This window comes from Liolophura sinensis, chromosome 1 (assembly GCF_032854445.1).
Source record: "Liolophura sinensis isolate JHLJ2023 chromosome 1, CUHK_Ljap_v2, whole genome shotgun sequence".
NCBI classification, from domain to species: Eukaryota; Metazoa; Mollusca; class Polyplacophora; order Chitonida; family Chitonidae; genus Liolophura; species Liolophura sinensis.
Genome location: NC_088295.1, coordinates 22,273,940 through 22,292,401, shown reverse-complemented (window position 1 = coordinate 22,292,401; position 18,462 = coordinate 22,273,940). Strand labels below are relative to the sequence as shown.

At 38.2% G+C, this 18,462-nt stretch overlaps 1 protein-coding gene across 1 annotated transcript in view; it reads left to right on the top strand.

Annotated features, from left to right (window-relative positions):
- Positions 1 to 16,904, top strand: part of LOC135471224 (polycystin-1-like) — a 28,940-nt gene extending 12,036 nt beyond the window's left edge. The window contains 22 exon segments of the mRNA XM_064750391.1: positions 1,090 to 1,228; positions 1,760 to 2,094; positions 2,581 to 2,745; positions 3,223 to 3,345; positions 3,655 to 3,825; positions 4,267 to 4,361; positions 4,990 to 5,235; positions 5,453 to 5,619; positions 6,392 to 6,630; positions 7,044 to 7,154; positions 7,408 to 7,649; positions 7,855 to 7,976; positions 8,333 to 8,475; positions 8,478 to 8,605; positions 8,937 to 9,062; positions 9,356 to 9,447; positions 10,204 to 10,289; positions 10,674 to 10,961; positions 11,791 to 11,925; positions 12,743 to 13,060; positions 13,496 to 13,705; positions 14,792 to 16,904. Of these exon segments, the coding sequence (XP_064606461.1) occupies positions 1,090 to 1,228; positions 1,760 to 2,094; positions 2,581 to 2,745; positions 3,223 to 3,345; positions 3,655 to 3,825; positions 4,267 to 4,361; positions 4,990 to 5,235; positions 5,453 to 5,619; positions 6,392 to 6,630; positions 7,044 to 7,154; positions 7,408 to 7,649; positions 7,855 to 7,976; positions 8,333 to 8,475; positions 8,478 to 8,605; positions 8,937 to 9,062; positions 9,356 to 9,447; positions 10,204 to 10,289; positions 10,674 to 10,961; positions 11,791 to 11,925; positions 12,743 to 13,060; positions 13,496 to 13,705; positions 14,792 to 15,145 (4,035 nt within the window). The 3' untranslated portion in view covers positions 15,146 to 16,904.
- Positions 16,905 to 18,462: the final 1,558 nt, after the last annotated feature.

The window sequence follows — 18,462 nt, the reverse complement described above, 5'->3', positions numbered from 1 at the left end:
GCCGTATAAATTTGGACCCCTGTAGGTCTGCATTTTGTTTGTATACCAGATTTAATATTTGCTTTTTTCTTTCTTTCTGCTTCACAATAATTATAGGTTATTGGATTGTATGGTCCTGTATGGACGAGTCCTGGGCACCCAGGAAAGGGACGAGCTTACTCATTATACACCTAAGTGTCCAGTGCCTACTATATCATGTAGTAAACACAACTGTCCAATATTTTTTTAATATATTGGACATTTGTAACTGTGACGTCACACGTACGGACTACTTTCTGTTTGTCAACAAGCAGACGACACAACACGATGTTCGTTCGTGCTCGTCCAGAAAAATCTGTGTCTAATTTTTCCTCACTGCTGTTAAAATTTAGCTGTCCGCTGGGATTTCTTATCTAAATTCCTGCCAGCCTGGCAAAGATTGGGCTCTGTTTGGTGGGTATAAAACCTTTCCGTCTTGTGCCGTGAATCCATGCTTTCCTGAGGGCCAAATTGTCTGGAAACTTGAAAAAAGTAACTTCAGGGTTCTTTGACAACCTATTTTTACAACCATATGCAGAATAGTAAACCGTTTCGTGGAGAAATTTTATACGCATGTTGTCACTTGTGTGACTTTTTAACACTGAACTACATGTAAATGGCGAAGCTCTGACATCTCGTAAAGGTTGGACTTGTTCGATGCCATTCGGCAGAGACTGTGGAGTGTTGGTGGAAAAAATGCATATACTCAGCCTCATTGTCTAGCCATATTACTCAGAGTACTGTGCCTTTTTTTACAACAATGTAAAAATATATACAAGGGTAGCTAATTATGAATAATAACCAGCCTGGACACTAACCCTTTAAGCATTTTTTTAGCTGCCTATAGTCTAAAGTATGGTGTGTAAAAGTACATAGTTGGATGGAAGGCTAAGCTTTTTTGTCAACTGCTGTACATTGAGCTCTCATACATGGGTTGAAGGTTAGCTTTTTTAAGCTCCCTAGTCTAAAGTATGGTATGTAAATGTACATACTTTGATGGAAGGTTAATATAAGTTATAAAGCGGCACAGTTAAAGTTTTTAAAATGTCACTTTTTATTTTTGTGACATAGGATAACCAAGATATAGCAAGCAAAAATACTCACATAGGGAAAATCAAACGGGCTGCCATGCTCCCAAGGTTAACCAATCATGGGCGAGATATTTCTATCACCCGAGAAGGCATCTATTCCACTGTGACGTCACCCGTTTGTAGTTCAGTATTTTGCCATGTAGATGTAGTGGTATTGATAAATCAGCTATTTTCCTTTTGATTTGCATGTCCAGGCCACTGCCCACAATGACATAGATCTTTTACCTTTGCAACGATTTACAACTCTGTTACATATGAAGTCACAGCTATGCAATCCTTATGCATACGATAGTCATTTTATGACAGTATAATAATTTTGGCAAGATCTTAGGACTGTGTAATTAAAGAGTATTATCTGTGTATGACAGTGTCATTCTACTTTGTTTTGGTTTAGAGGTCAGTATTTGGACGTATCACCTCACTTTACAAACTGCTGAATCAGGCGAGCTAAAGGTTTTCTCTGAGTGAATTATTTTATTTTTGTTTATTTCCAGGCTTCATAATTGTATGAAAGGTTTCAAGTGACCGTGCCTATTAACATCTATAACATTGTCTTAGTTTAGGCTCTTTTATAAATGTTTCAATTTCAGTACAAGTTGAAATAATTGCATGTTCTAGCCTTTGGACATATGTTTGTTAAACACTTTCAGATCCTCACCAACAGTCCAAGTTTTCTGACCTGTGTTGGTCAGCTATGAGTCGTGGGTTCTCTGACCAGCATTTGTGGGTCTCACTGATTGACCGCCCAGCCCAGAGCCGCTTCACTCGCACCCAGAGGCTCACCTGCTGCTTCACTCTGCTTTTCACCTACCTTGCCGTCAACATCATGTGGTATGGGGTAATCAAGACTGCTCCCAGCCCAGGGGCCAGGGGGACGTGGAATTACCTGTCCTGGGAGGAGATTGTGGTGGGGACAGTCTCCAGTCTACTTGTCTTCCCTGTCAACATACTGATAGCTTACATCTTCAGGAAAACGCGTTCTAAGGTAGGACAGGTGGTTTTCTCATCGTCTCTTTCAGGCTGCAGTACTTTTCCTTGTTTTAAGTTGTGTTCCATGACCTACCTTACTCACTGAATTCCATTAGTTGAAGGAAAATAGGACATATGCTATTTGATATGAATTCTAGAAGTTGTCTAGACAAATTGCAACCACTTATGTTTTTGTTGCTTACAAATAGAGCTGTAAACGAAAAGATGTTCATTTTTTCGTTTGATGAGTCAATAGAAGACAATCAAACATGACTTAAAGAAGATATTCAATGCATGTATTAAACTAATAATATTCAGAAAAAACTTATGTTTATGTGTCTAATTCATTGTAAATGGGTATTAATGCAAGAAATCACCTGATATTACCAAGACAGTAGTGTCCAAAAATGGTTTGCTAATATCTGATGTATATATTTTCAAATTTTTGTGTTGAAAATATCCATGACTATTAGTTACAATGTATTTTTTGTTGTGTTGCCAGGAGAATATGTTTGAGTACAGTCAGAAGCCACAGACAGCTCAGACTGTAGAAATGGACGCTGACTGTGGCCTGTCTGATCAGAGCAGCTCCCTGAGGAGGGTCAGTCTCAGACATGAGCTAACACAGTTCTATGACAGAGAAAGCAGCTGTGACTCCTTGGCAATGGTAAGTGAGGGGGTAGGGTTTGTCCTAGTAGAACAGTTAACATATGGATAGATTACATATACACACAAAGGTACTGGTGCTCACTTAATCAATTTAAAAACTACCTGAACAGATATGATAATGTACGTTTACCAGAAATTTGCTCTGGGGAGGGAAGAGCATGTAGACCAGGTGAAACAAGGGAAAGTATAGGAAAGGGAACCACATTGGATTAGATTCAGAAGAAGTAGGGCTGATAATAACGGAAAATTATTTTTTTATATTCTCACCACCATACCTTTGCATGTTAAGTGTGTTGGGTTTTCTTTGGGGGGTTAGAAACCTTTTTGTTAGATCTTCATTAACCCTGCTGTAAATATGCAAGTTAAATGACAAGGACTTTCCTTGTTTTTGGGCTTTGGTGGATTTCTGTTGTACAAACATGTAGACTCCCTGTAATTGGTATGGATATCATCTGTCTTGCCTTGTTTTCTGCAGACTACCATAAAGCCATTACGGAGGACTAACACCTTACCCAAACTTCCCAGTGAAGACAGTCAAGACAGTCTCTATAACCAGGGTGCTGACAGTGACAGTGGAGTAAGCAGTTCAAGGCCCAAGGTAGTTTACAAGAATTAATAACACAGTAATATTGCGTTATTATTAGTATTGAGTAATATTTAAATATGTGTGGTATGTGTTTTCCATCAGAGGCCATTTACCTAACTAAAGATTTTCCAATGCCCACAGTTCTCCCACTAAACCTGTACTTCGAGTTACTGTTCCAACCTGACTTTGTCTTTACAACCTGTGGGCAGTGCATAAGCATTGTGATAATAGAGCGCTATTGCTTTATTGAAATGATCCTGTTAGTTTTGATATTCTGACTAAAGTGGTTTTTTATATCTTACGCTAAACTTTTTATTGCAGGGTCAGACATCAAGTATGGATAGCAGGAAAGCGTGGTGGTCACATGACAGCATCATTAACCACTGGCCTGTCATGCCAGAGTTTAAATGTGGCGGAGAGTTTACTAAACGACCCGCAGAGGCTTCGAAAGCGGCTGTAGTGGAAGCTTCACTTAGAATTTCAGGCATTAAGGTATAGTTCTTTTCAGCTGTTCAGTGGATTTGGCCAGAGAATGTTTCTTTACAATATTTGCAATTTAGAATTTATTTGTACTACTTATATAAGAATGTTTTTAATTTAAATGAGATGTGAAAATTATATTTTGTGTAATATTCATAATTCTTTATAAGAAAAATTGTACGTTGTGATGTACCTGGTAGTCACTGATAAAAAGTTCTTTGGGGATATTTTGTGTACATCATTATTATGGGGTTTTTTTGGGGCTAAATCAGTTAAACCGTTGGCTTTAGCTCAGTTGATTGGCTGCTGACTATTAAGATCTCAGCCTCAAATCCAGCTCTGGCTAGTAAGATAGCAGTTTTAAGTCAGGAGGTTTGTCAGGTAAATGTAAAATATTCTCAGGTATGATGTTGCATAAATAAATACAACCATATTGTTCTGATGAACTTGTAGGTGGATGATGTAGACAGCGATGATGGCTGGTCAAGCTGTTTGGATGATCTTGACACAGAAGATACGGTCAAAGACGCTAAACAGAAAACTGCCAAGTAAGGAGGTCATTCAGTAGTACGAGTTGTATAATATGTTTTGTCCCAATGGCATGCAGTACCTGCTTGAAGATGAAAAGCAGAAGCTCTTAAAATCTTAATTACCAGTGCTGAGTTTACAGGTGTTGATGTTGATAACTATTGTACGTACTGTATTTCACCTAAATTTTGGTATGTAAAAACACACTTTCACAAGCACATGAAGGCCTTTATAAATGATACTTTTGATATTTCAGTATTTTCTGATAAGAAAATTATTGTCCCCTGAAGTGGATGAATCAGTCAGAATTTTCATTTTAATAAGGCTGAACTTTAGGTGATGAGAATACAGTAACCCATGTTCTGATGTATTCAGTTTCCTGAGAAGACCGTTTATGCCAACTTGTTGATGTTTCTTCATATGGTTCATTGATAGGATGTATGAGATATAGCCTGTAGGTTTGCTGACCTTGTCTGACGATTCACCCCAACAATCCAGTATATCCAGATAAACGCTTTAGTTATTACCTGATAATTAAGGTGAAATTTATCAGATATCATACATGTAGTCTAAGTTAGCATCTTGAGGATTTGCTAGATAACTAATGTCTGATGAACGTCCGTTTGCATCAGATGTTGAATGTTGCAGGTTTTCACAGAAACAGTCTGATGGAGAGGACTGGTCACTGGATGACAAAGAACAGTGGGAGAAAATTGAGGCTGAGATTTTCAGTGAGGAATTACCAAAGAAAAAGAAACCAGTGGGTGAGGTGAAAGGAAAGGCTCAACCTCAATGTGGACATAAAGGAAGCTGTAAAGTGGAAGAAACTAGTTTCATTTCCAAGAAGTTCACACCCAGAGCTGAGGCTTCTCTCACGACTGGCTCCACCTGCAGGTTAGTCTCACATATCTTCAGAGTGTTACCATCATCGTACACAAAATGAAGGATAAATGTGAAGCAATGTTATTACTGTTAAAACAACAAATGTCAAGTGCGTGTTTAAATTTGGTCTAAGAATTTTGGAGATATATGCCTGTTTGAATTTTTTTCCATTGCTTGAAATAGTAGAGTTGATTTACCTCATTCTGATGTGTTTTTTGTCTAAATAAAGGAGGCGTTCTGTCGGTGGATCAGCAGGGGAGGCAACTCAACATGAGCCGAGAAAATGCTCCATCAACAGCCAGAGAGAAAACTCGTTTGACCGTATGTCAGTGGAAGCAAATATCCTGTTTGGAAGAGAGAGAGACAGAACTGTTAGCTCTATACAGGCTCGCAGAGGTATGTCTTGAAAGCTCTGATGTTATAATAATTCAGACTGAATCTTAGCAGAGGACGCAACAGCAGTGTGGTACCAATAACAGAACCTATTTTTGTGGTTTTAAGCATCTGCTATTAAGAGATGAAGTGTGTATGCCATATGAACAGATACTAAATCATGATATACACAAGAATTTACTTGAACCATGCAGTTATGGATGAATACTTAAGGCTTTGCTCCTTGAACATTGAACTTGATAGTAACGTTCATCGGCCTATTGCACTTCAATATTAGCAATATGATGTTACTGTGATGTCATGGCATCCAAAGACACTTTTTTCTCTCTATACATATTCATGGGCCATTCATTAAAATGATCACTACATCAGCCAGTGCATGTATTCACCCACTGCAAGTTTACATCAGCCAGTATTCACTCATGATCACTACAAGGCTACATCAGCTAGTATTCGTCACAATCACTACAAGTCTACATCAGCCAGTATTCACCCACGAGCACTACAAGTCTACATCAGCCAGTATTCACCCACGATCACTACAATTCTACATCAGCCAGTATTCACCCACGAGCACTACAAGAATACATCAGCCAGTATTCACCCACGAGCACTACAGGTGTACATTAGCCAGTATTCACCCACGACCACTACAAGTCTGCATAAGCCAGTATTCCCCATACGACCACTACAAGTCTACATCAGCCAATATTCACTCAATAACCTACAAGTATAGTAGTGTAATAATCTTTTTGCCTGAACGTCCTCATTTCAGGCACATTAAAGGATCGTAAGATGTCTGTAGCATCTCGTCTGTCATACCGCCTGAACAGGATGTTGTTGCCGCGCTGGTGTGTGTATGTGGCATACGGAATGTGTGTTGTCATCTCCTCTGTCTCAGTGCTTCTAATCCTGCTCTATGCCAATCAGTTAGGCTCAGAAGGAACCTGGCGATGGATTATCTCCCTTGTCATTTCCTTCCTTCTGTCTGCTTTCTTCATGGAACCACTCAAGGTATATATGTAAAACTTTATTGTAGAGGAATTATAGTGGTTGACTTGATTTTTTAAATTTTAAACAGAATCAAATGACATATGTGCGTGTCTGCCAATTTCAGAATCCAAGAACAAGAATGCATATTGTATGTATATTTTCATTATGCTATAACAACAAGGGCAGTTAAGTGCTGATGAGTTGAAAGAATTTTTCTCTGTAGTATATTTTCTGGATCCTTGTGGATCACAGTACTTTTTGGTATGGAGTAAATTTCAGTGGCTGTCGGCTTGCTGGATAAATTTCAGTGGCTGTCGGCTTGCTGGATTCTAGTTGTGTCTCACTGATGTCTTTCATATTCTGATAAGTTGCCATGAAGGTCACATATCCATGCCCACCGGTAACCGAGTATACTATTCCGACTCTTGCTGCAGGTGATATTTCTGGCTGTGTTTGTCGCTGCTGTGACTAAGCAGATAGATGAAGTAGAAGATGATGATGCCATAGAAATACGACCCATGATCGAAACAAACGAGAGGCTGAAGGTAAAGAGAAAGCAGGAACAAGAAATGGGATATAAATGTGCTCCATGGCATAACTGGTTGTTTGATTTTTTAAGTACGGCTAGTATAAAAAGTGATCTAAGCATTATTTTGTAATTAATTAATACATATTATTTATTTAGCGCAAATCTGTTTACATTGTTTTTGATTCATTTATGATGTTTTATTGCATTCTATGGAGTGTTTGGGTTGTACAGGTATTTTGTAAGTTACAAGAATGTTGGTGTATTTGCAGGATGTAAAATTCAAACCCCTTGGTGGCTATGCTTTGCTACAAGCAAAAGAAGATGCCCGGAAAATCAGCAGAATGCACCTTCTGATGCGACAATGCTTGGCGTACTTCTGTTTGTTGTGGATTATCGTAGTTATCTCCCATGGCAGCTATAATAACAGCATGCACCAGCTGTCTCGGCAAATACGACGGACATATACACAGACAAACTTTAATGGAAGCCAAAGATTCACCACTATTGACAGGTAGGCTACACTTTACACCTGCAGTTTTCCCCTTCACAAATAACAAATTTTTAATTTGTCTCTAACAATGATTTAAAGGCGCAACGTACATATAGCTACATTAAATCCACACGCCACAACGATATTAAGGCCACAAAGTTCAGATAACACTGCATGCCTATTTTCAGTCGTGTTTAATCAGAAAAAAATTATCTTTGCCTTTCAGTATCACAACTTTCTGGCAGTGGAGCACTGAAATACTGGCTTCGAAAATCCATCAACATGGCGTGTCTGACCCTAATCTGATCCTAGGTCCTGTCAGGCTCATGCAAACCAGGAGTATTCAAAGTATGTCTCATTTTATATTGCTACATGTAGTCATGGTTTCTGTACCCAAAGCTATCTTTTAAAGCACCACTAGCATAAGAGCTTGAAATGTTGGCCATTAGAATGAAGATTTAGATGTCTGTACTAAATAATAGTGTAAGTAAGTATAAGGGATAAGCTTTTAATTGTTATCTCTTAACTTCTCAGTGTTTAGTGGAAGAGCTATATGTATAACATCTTCCCAGTCCATCCATGTGTCCAGTTTCACTCGAATTTCCAGGCATAATCATTGTCCTCAGTTCGAAAAGTGAAATGGCACTGTTACAGCTAAGTATATGTACATTTTTGTATGTCTTTGTATTGGTTGTGTATTTCAGCTACATGCCCAGCCGCAGGGCATTGGCCAGGGTCTATCCTTGACAGCAGTGGGTGGGGTCAGTGTGATGAAGCCACAGAGTCTGGAGAGGATACCCAGTCCTATGGAGAAGGGTGGCGGAGGACATTCCTCCAGGTGGATGGGACAGTGTCAATGTTACAGACCCACAGGATACCAGTACCACATTTCCATGGAACCCTACAAATACAACAGGCCTAGAAGATTTCTCTTCACATACAGCTTGGACACACAGGACAGCTGAGGATTTACAAGAGTGAGTTGTCAACCATGCCGCGAACATCTACCTTGTCCTAGATTTTCGTTGCATGATTCTTGAAATTGCTAATATATATATAAATAAACTAAACTATTAAACGGAAAACAACGTATTTTACTTTCTATAACAAAGGTTGAAAATAAATTTCAAGAAATTTTGTCATTCTGATTATCTGTATTGGGTGTGGGCACTCAAATTGTTACTGGTACCATTCCAATACAGACAAAGGGTTTCACTGATTGTGGACAAAACGTTGTTCATGTAAGTGAGCCTGAGTTCATGCATATTGGGGTGCACATCGTATTCAGACCATTACTGCATGTTTTAGGGGTGGTGTAAGTGGTGTGATCAGCTGGTACAGTGGGGGAGGGTACTCCCAGATATTGGGCAGCACTGAGACTGAGACACAAGACATCCTCACCTACCTCCAGGATACAGGCTGGCTTACCCCCAGGTGAGGCCCTAGTGATGAGGCCTGTGTTTAAGGCACTTACATCTGTGTATACAGTGACCTGACCGTTACAGCCAAGATCAAGATGTTCTAATTGTGACATGTGTGGTCTTGTCTGCCAAGAGACAGTCAGATACAAAGTGTGCAAATTGTGGCAGTTTTGACTTCATGTTTCCATGACTAATCTTTTTTATTTGACTGTATAAGTAAAGGTTTAATTGAGTGATGTTTTATGTGTTACACAGTTGCTGGCGGGATAAAAGGTGATACTGAACACCAGATGTTTCCTGTTTCAGAACCCGGGCCATTATGGTGGAGTGGACAATGTGGAATCCCTCCCAGGACCTCACCAGTGTTGTCTTACTCACAGTGGAGTTTCCTCTCACAGGTGATATCCCATACGTTCAGCATGAAGTAATTTAAGACTTAATATTGTAGACTGTGTTGGTTGAAATGCCACATATATTGATTTTGTAGACTGTGTTGGTTGAAATGCCACATATGTTGAATTTGTAGACTGTGTTGGTTGAAATGCCACATATATGGATTTTGTAGACTGTGTTGGTTGAAATGCCACATATGTTGAAAATAGATGTTTTGATTTTTGAATTGCGCTTAACACCACAGAGTTTGGATTTCTAGGCTGTACTTTTTGTCATGATTTATATACATACACTTGTTAAAAGAGGGCCTGGGTTTAACAAGTAGTTTTATTAGTGTCCTGACACCCTGTAATAACCCTTTACCATTGCGTTTCACATTGCTACCTGTCAGACACCGGCTGTTATTTTCATTGGCCTCTCTATAGTGATTACCTCATTGAGTATGGCATAAACAAGCCAAATCAGGAGTCTGGATTGTTCTTGCTGGCTTAGAAGAGATAAGGTGGGAGCTCTCATAAAATAAAGAAATAGCTGCTGATGCCGTTGAGCCGACAGACCCGACTGTGAGGTGTATTCAGTATGGCAACTACTGTGAAATTACGTCTTTTAGTAGCGCTGGTTTGTGAGAGCCCCAGTCCTGTTTCGTCCAAACTTGCGTGAACTAATGAGAATCTCAAATGAGTCATATATGTATTAAGTTTTATCTCTTCAGTGAGAGATAGACAGCTGACAGTAGTGTAAACATATGTTATTGTTTGCAGGTAAAGCCATCACGTCTGTGGAGATGGAGATTAACCAGCTGTTGAGGGTAGGGGAAGGGGCTGTAGACCCACAACTGGTCTGCCAGGTGAGTCATTGGGGGCTTGAGGTCAAGATCCATGCAAATAGAGGTTCCAGGAAAGGTTACATGAAATTCTTATATTTTCATATTTTTAGTTTGTTGATGTTATAAAAACTACCAACTGAAACAAAAATCCTATTTTATATGTACTGCATATAAAAGTGAGCATGTATTAAGATGTGAAAAGACCGCTTACCTGGGACAGTTTGTTAGTTGTTAGTGGTGATTTAACTCTACCACTCTAGGTTTTGGCTTTATTTAATTTTAAGTGGAAAAATTTGGGATTTTGGAGCTAAACAACAAGAGAATAAATAACAACATACTAGATTGTGACTGTTATAAAGGCTAAAGTAGATGAAATATTTACATCAGTACTATGCTTTGTTTTAGATCATTCTGCTGGTTGTGTCTGTGTACTTTGTGGTACAGTGTTGCCTCACTGTGAAGACTCACGGCTGCCAGACCTTCACCAGGTTGGGCTACGTAATGGAGATGCTCACCACAGCACTGATACTGGTCTCCGGGGGTCTGTACGTCACCTGTGTGGCCACGACTGCTAGTACACTCAGTCAGCATTTCAACAATACCAGCCGCTTTACCAGCTTCAGGAGAACAGCCTACTTACACTGGTGGAGTAGACAGATCAATGCTTGGCTAGGATTTCTCATTTTACTTAAAGTAAGGTCAACTGGGTGACATTTTTTTAATCCACAAGGTGGCGCTAGTGTGAAGCAGGACATCAAGCCATTGTAATGTCCAAAAGTGATAGTAGACGAATGTCTACAATGTATTAGTTTCTACTGTAACTGCATTCTGTTTTTATTGTGATGTCATCGTGATAAGCTGGGAAATGAACGTATGACTTGTCCCTATTATCAGAGCTGTGACAACTGCTAAGAATTAAGATTTCAGCATAACATGGTCTGATATGGCAGTGGTAAACTTGCAGGCTATACAATTCTTTTGAAAACCTCAGCTGATTTTTTACGAAAAAGATCAGGCTTTCCAGCTGAAAGAAAATTGAAATTAGCCAGACAGAAGTTTAGCAAACTCTCATGCAGAATTGTTTTATAAAATCTTGTACCTTCCAAGTAATCATCAGGAACATTGCATCATCCAGCCTGAGAAAAACAACTGAGTCGTCATCAGAAAAAAAAATTAAATTGCATAACTTAATATCCATCAGGTTGATGAACGCTGTGGAACATTGAAAAAAAAATATGAAATAACGAATGGGAGAGAATTGCAATTTATTTATTTATTTCATTGGTGTAATTGTGAAGAATATTTCACTTATATGACAGCTGCTGGCTCTATGGTGGGAGGAAACCGGGCAGAGTCCATGGGAGACTCACAACCATCTGCATCTTACAGGCAGATCTTCCAGAGTACAACAAGATAGAATTGTATGGATATTACTTTTGATTGAAGTTAAAGAAAAATTTGAATATTTCCTGAATGGATTATGAATTGTATTGTATGAAATCTGTTTCTTTTTCTCTTTAAGATTGTGAAACAACTCAGGTTCTCCAAAAGTATGTCTGTGTTTGAGAAGACGTTGAGTGCTGCCTGTTGGAAACTCCTGGGCGCCCTTGTTCTGTTTGTACTGCTTCTGTGCACTTATGCTCATGTGGGATACCTGGTAAATGGATTTCAAATCAGCTGACAAAATCAGAAACTCATACATGTCTTTAATTACTACATTCATATAATGCACATTTTTATTTTACTTTGTGCTCAAGAGTATGTATTTATTTGATTGTTGCTTAACGCCATAATGAAGAAGTTATCATTTGTACACGTCGAGCATTTCAACATTTGACGGACAGACATGCACACCATATTGGTGGAAGAATTGGTGGTCTTCTACGACTGTTAGACTCAGCAAATGGCTACACATGTCATGTTGACTACTTATTATCACCAAAGCTGGATAATCTAAAATTTCCCTGTCCAATCTTGTGTGTCGTAGAGGTTGAAAAACAAGCAGCTCTGAACCACTCAGTCATGACATGCTGACTCGAGAGTATCTCACTTGCATGTATGATATCAGGTTTATAAGTGGTGGCAAATGAGCTCAAGGTTAACTCTCGAACTGTTCCAAAAAGCTGATAAACCTCTAGACTAAAGGGTTCAGAAAACCAGCAGGTGCAGGATTTGAACCTGTGACACATTCATTATGGGTTAATTGGACTTCTGCAAAAGGCATTAGTTGATTCAACCAATGGCAGGTTGAATCTTGGTCACACCTTGGCTGTTCAATATTAGTGATACCAACAATGATAAACCATACTATTGAGTATGCATGCATTGAAAGTGACATGGATGATGTGGGAGTGGTCTTAGCATCAAAGCTTAGTGCAGCTTGCTTCAAGAGAGGTTTAATCCTCGAATTGATTATTTACCTATAATATTTATTTATACATTGTCACACTTGTGTGCCCACTGTGGTTTTCTAGCTGTTTGGAAGATCAGTGTTTGGTTACCACTCCTTTGCGGCTTGCCTGGTGAGCATGGTTGGCATGATCCGAGGCAGCATGGATTACACGCCACTGTTACATGAGCAGCCAGTCTGGACACACCTGTACCTGTTCTCATTTGGCTGGTGTGTTTTTGGCCTCATCTTCTCACTGGTACTCGCCGTCCTACGTGACACTTACAAACTCACCCACTCTCAGATGTTCTACAAACTTACCCTGGATATTCACGACTATGAGATGATTGAGTTCATGCTGAAGAGGTTCAAGCAGTGGGCTGGAATCATCAAACCTAAAGCAGTAAGTAGAACTACACTAACCTGTGTACATAAAATACACGTGTTTGTATATGGAGATGCAGATGTACTACATCTAGATTTGATTGTCAGTTTTACTATAATAAGATGCCATTAAAATTAAAGTGACAATACTAGTCTATGGAAGAGCTAACAGTGATGGGCTAAGAAAAGTTGCTTGTCATATATACAGCTACATGTACTTTTAGGATTCCTGTGACTTTTAAGCTCCATTTTATTGTCGTTATTATAACTTTGTGTGAAGTTATGTTTTGGTCTTAGATCCTACAAATGTTGTTTGTATAAATGAAATTGTTTAAAGATTTCTTGAAAGAGTCTTATTAAAGGGACGCCTTTTTTTTTAAAGAGATGAAATTAAATGCAAAACCAATCCAGCATTTAGGTAGGTTTTCTTATTTTAAGCTTGTGTGCTTCTCAGGCCTTCAAAAAGGTAAAATTTGCTGGTTTGCCGTCCTTGTCAAGTCATAGCACCTTCTCTGCCCCGTCCAACTACAGCCACTCGTCCTCTAGCTCAGACTCGTATGGACTGGAGGGTGGGGATGGATGCCTATCTGTTGGGCAGGGTCTAGATATTCACCTGGATCAGTTACCTGCCAGGTGGGAGGATGTTCTGATGAAGATCAGACAGGTGAGTCCTGATACAGTGTGATCTAAACCTTGAACATATTTAGATATAATATATTTTATTATTACATGTACTTCAATCATTTATTTATTTCCTATTTGATTTTGATTCATGCAAATAGTATTTCATTTGTATGACACCAGTCAAAATGGATGGTTGAACTGAGTAGAGTGTGAGGAAAGCCAGTACATCTTTGATTTCAGTGGCTTTGTGAGGAAGTATATATACATTTATATACTCTCATTTAGTTTTCAAATAATATCACTGTTTATCATTTAGGCTGTATTATGGTGTCATATTCATGGTGCATGAAAGTGTTACATTTTGCCAGTATCGTGGTTTACCTTTCAGGGTCCATGACACATTCATACTGTATCATGGTACCACATTCATACTCTATCATGGTGTCACATTCAGACTGCAACATGGTGTCACATCAGACTGTATCATGGTATCACATTCAGACTGTATCATGGCATCACATTCATGCTGTATCATGGTATCACATTCAGACCTTGTCAAGATATGACATTCAGGCTGTGTCATGGTATAACAACCAGGCTATATCATGGTGTCACATTCAGACCTTGTCAATGTATCACATCCAGACTGTATCATGGTGTCACATTCAGACCTTGTCAATGTATCACATTCAGACTGTACCATGATGTCACATTCAGACCTTCTCAATGTATCACATTCAGGCTATGTCATGGTGTTGCATTCAGACTGTATCATGATGTCACATTCAGGCTATGTCATAGTATCACATTCAGACCTTGTCAATGGATCACATTCAGGCTATATTATGGTGTCACATTCAGACCTTGTCAATGTATCACATTCAGGCTGCGTAATGGTGTTGCGTTCAGGATGTGTCATGGTATCACATTCAGACCTTGTCAGTGTATCGCATTCATGCTGTCACATGGTGTCACATTCAGGCTGTGTCATGGTGTCACAATCATTCTGTGTCATGGTGTCTGTATTCCAGACATGACAATCTACAAACCATCAATAGTAATATGACCCTTGTGATAAGAATTGTAAGAATTCTGATGATATATAGTTTGTGTATTTCTGCTTCAGCTTGAGGAGATGGACCACCATGAGGAGGCCATGAGTCAACAGATTAGAACTATTATCACAGAGAGGAGGCCCAGCAGCTCACAGGGCGCGAAAACCAATCAGCCTAACCCGACTGGCAAGCCGCCTAAAGGACTACGAGCCAGATCAATGAGTGATACCAAAGGGTTGCTGCATTTTTCCCGACGTGGATCCAAGAGTGGACGTAAGTCTGTGAGCCCACCAGCTTCAAACCAACAGCGCTCAGTGGCCAAGCGCCCCCACAGCGATCAGAGTGCCAGAGTTGAAAGTAACCCAGACAATCTTGAACACAAAAAATCTAGTTTTATCTCGCGTATATTTAAGAAGGCATGGTAAGTTTGAGTCTTCAAACCCAGAAAGAAGACTTCTAGTATAATTTTGATTTGTGTTACAACTGAAATTGGTAATTTCCAAGAGGCAAGATTGACAACAAAAATCTTGAAATACTATACAGATATGTTTGTATTTTTCTACTGTGAGGTTTAACTATTTTATTTGATGTTCATTGCATATCTTTCTACATACCAGAACAGAAAGAATCCGTCCAGTGTAAACATTTATTTTAGACATATATTCATCGAGCCAATACCTGTGCTATATATTTGTAGGTGAAGGAGTTGTGCCATGTACAAAGATATACACATTGTAATTGAAGTGTTAGTTTTTGAAGGTGCTATTGGCAGGTACCGATGTACTTGCACACTTATCGACCAGCCTTAAGATTATTATTCTGTGATACTTCTAGTACAGGGTGACCATAGAGGATTTTAGTCAAGTGCCATTGTGATTTTAGTTGTGCTGAAAAATCTGCTGGTCAGATCATGTTTTTTTTATGATAATTTATCAGTGTGTACAAGTATGCCGTCCTGATAATGCAAATTCATCGGTTACATGTGCTAGTACTTAATTATATTGTAGGCATGAGGTCAATACTTGTGATTAAATAAATCATCAAATGGAAACTGATGAAATAAAATTTGCCATAGAGTGCTGTAAATGTGAAGTTAAATGAAAGTGCTATATATGTAATTCAAGATAGTGAAACATTCTTATTATTAAACATAGTTGTTTTCCCTTTTGTACATAGGCCTATATATCATGAATTATGAATATATGCTCATGAATATATCTTCACATGCTGCTGAAAAAATGATCAGAGATAACCCTGTTTACACTTATGCATTATTGTGATATGACAGTCAACACTAAGTCTATATTAAGTACATGTTTCTGCACATTCTTTGTTTCCACCATGGTGTTAATGTAATTTTCATGTAATTTTAATGTAATTCATTCGCACACCTGTTTTATCTGTGGTGGACAAAGAGATTTTAGTGAAGAATGTTACTGTTATTTAAGTTTAGGTGTACCTTATATTGTTTCTTTCTGGAAGATAAGGATTTTGTACTTATTTACCATCAGGTCACTGACATTTCGCTGATTGAGGCTAAAAGCAGAACGGATGCGTTACAAATTTTCTTTAATGTCACATCCCGTTATAATTAATGTGATATGATTTATTGTTATACATGTTTATGGTTAATATTAATTGTTATTAAAATGTTTAATGACACACTTGTAATAATTTCTAAAACGTCCAGTAGCCTAGTCGTACGTTTAAAATAATGTACATACCTGAAGTTTATTAACCTACTCAAAATGTTAATTAGAAATTTTGATTCATACAGATTCTGATAATGTTTCACATGACTTACGTTTATCTGTGTTTAACTGTACATTTTATCTACATCTGTATACATCTTAGGGATCGTTTTTGTTGTTTTTTTTGTTCACGTTATGTTGAATGCCCAGTATTTTTCTCTTTGGTAATACCAGATTTTTTGGACGTTATTGATTATCTTTTTATTTTTGTATGTAACTTAAATAATTTCCGGTTATTACCATATATTGTTGTGGGAAAGATTATAAAGCAAAGTGTGGAAGTCAAAACAGAAAGTTTATTTTTTTTTCTTTCACTCAGTTGTTTTTACAATTTTTTTCTTCTAAACATATATCACGTCATTATTCATTTGCTTGAGAATGTCATGTTATCAAACTCAACGATGGTCAATAAAGCTCAAGCTTTCTGACTTAACTGATAGTTTTAGCCCCAACATACATTGTTTAATGTATTTATTTATTGATTTGCTTGTTAAATGCCAATTTTATTTATTTGATAGGTGTTTTATGCTGTACACAAAAATATTTCACTATATAAAGGTGGTCAGTATTATGGTGGGAGAAAACCATCTACAGGTTGCCGACAGATCTTCTTACAACCAAGAACAGTTAGAGCAGTGGATGTATTAAATCTCTTTCCTAGTTTGTCTTAGTGATTGGCAGACTGCCTTGCTTCCTAGTATTAAATGTTGCATTCTCTGTGTTAATCCTGTACACAGACAGCAACTAAGTGTTCTTCGCACATCAACCTACCCTAAACAAACCATATAAATCTGTCAAACTGATAGTAGATGGAAGGACAAGCGTTTCTGCATGAGAGCAGTATTAACCGGGATACTTGTAATCTGCTTGTGCTTACAGTTTATTTAATTGTTGTTTAATGCCATATACAAGAATTTGTTTTACATATAGTGGTAGTTCATATTATTGGCAGAGCTAAGGCCTTAGGTAAACGATTGACCATTTTCAAGTTACCAACAGCATTTTCCTTATTTCACACACACTGGATGAAAAGTAGTTTGTAATGAATGCAATATTGCACAAATGGTCCCACAAGTTTTATCAACCACTTTATTGTCATGAAAGCCCCAGAAAAAAAGGAGTGTGGAGAATTCAAAAATTCACCGTCCAAGGCCAGGATTGAATTTAAAACTCATGTTCCTTGTGATGGAGTCACACATCTTATCACTGAACCACACCACACGCCCAGTTGTACACACAAGTTCCACAGTTATCAACAAGTGGTCACAATGTTCCACCCCATGGTCTGGTATACCACATACTAATATGCATGGCAAAAGTAAAGTTCATGAAACCAAGGTCATTTTTATGAACTTCATATTGATTTTACAGAAAAGAATACTAAGAAATCTGTGAAGGATGTTCCTGGGTTCGAAAACCACTCTACCATACTAGATACATGAATATCTGACATGAAGTATTTCAGCTGGAAATGGATTTGAACACTGCCTCTTCTGTCATGAGTTAGCTGTCCAAATCTACAGCTTGACTTCATGGACGCAATGCTGAAGATATCAATCATGGACAAGCTAAAATTGATCAAAATGATTACCATCAAGAAACATGAAACTGACCAACCAATATCATGGTGGCACTACCTACATGTAAGTTGTATGTCCTCTGTCGTACTATGAAAACACATTCTTTGTAGGATGCAGAATCTATACCGAATGGTCAAGAACTACTCTGAGAAATATATTCATTGACTATGAAATCAAATTTTAACACCAAAGACTTGTATAGTCTGTGTTGAATTTTAAACTATTATGATGACGAAAATACATGTATACATTAACAGTGGCCATATGTGTAACTGGTCTTTATCCATCAACTCCATATCCCTTTAATCAGGATATTTCTATAAAAAACCTTTAGCCATTTTGAAGCCTTTGTCAATCATGATGAATATACAATTGTACACTATCGTGTCATCTCCATTCGTTTAGAGTGCT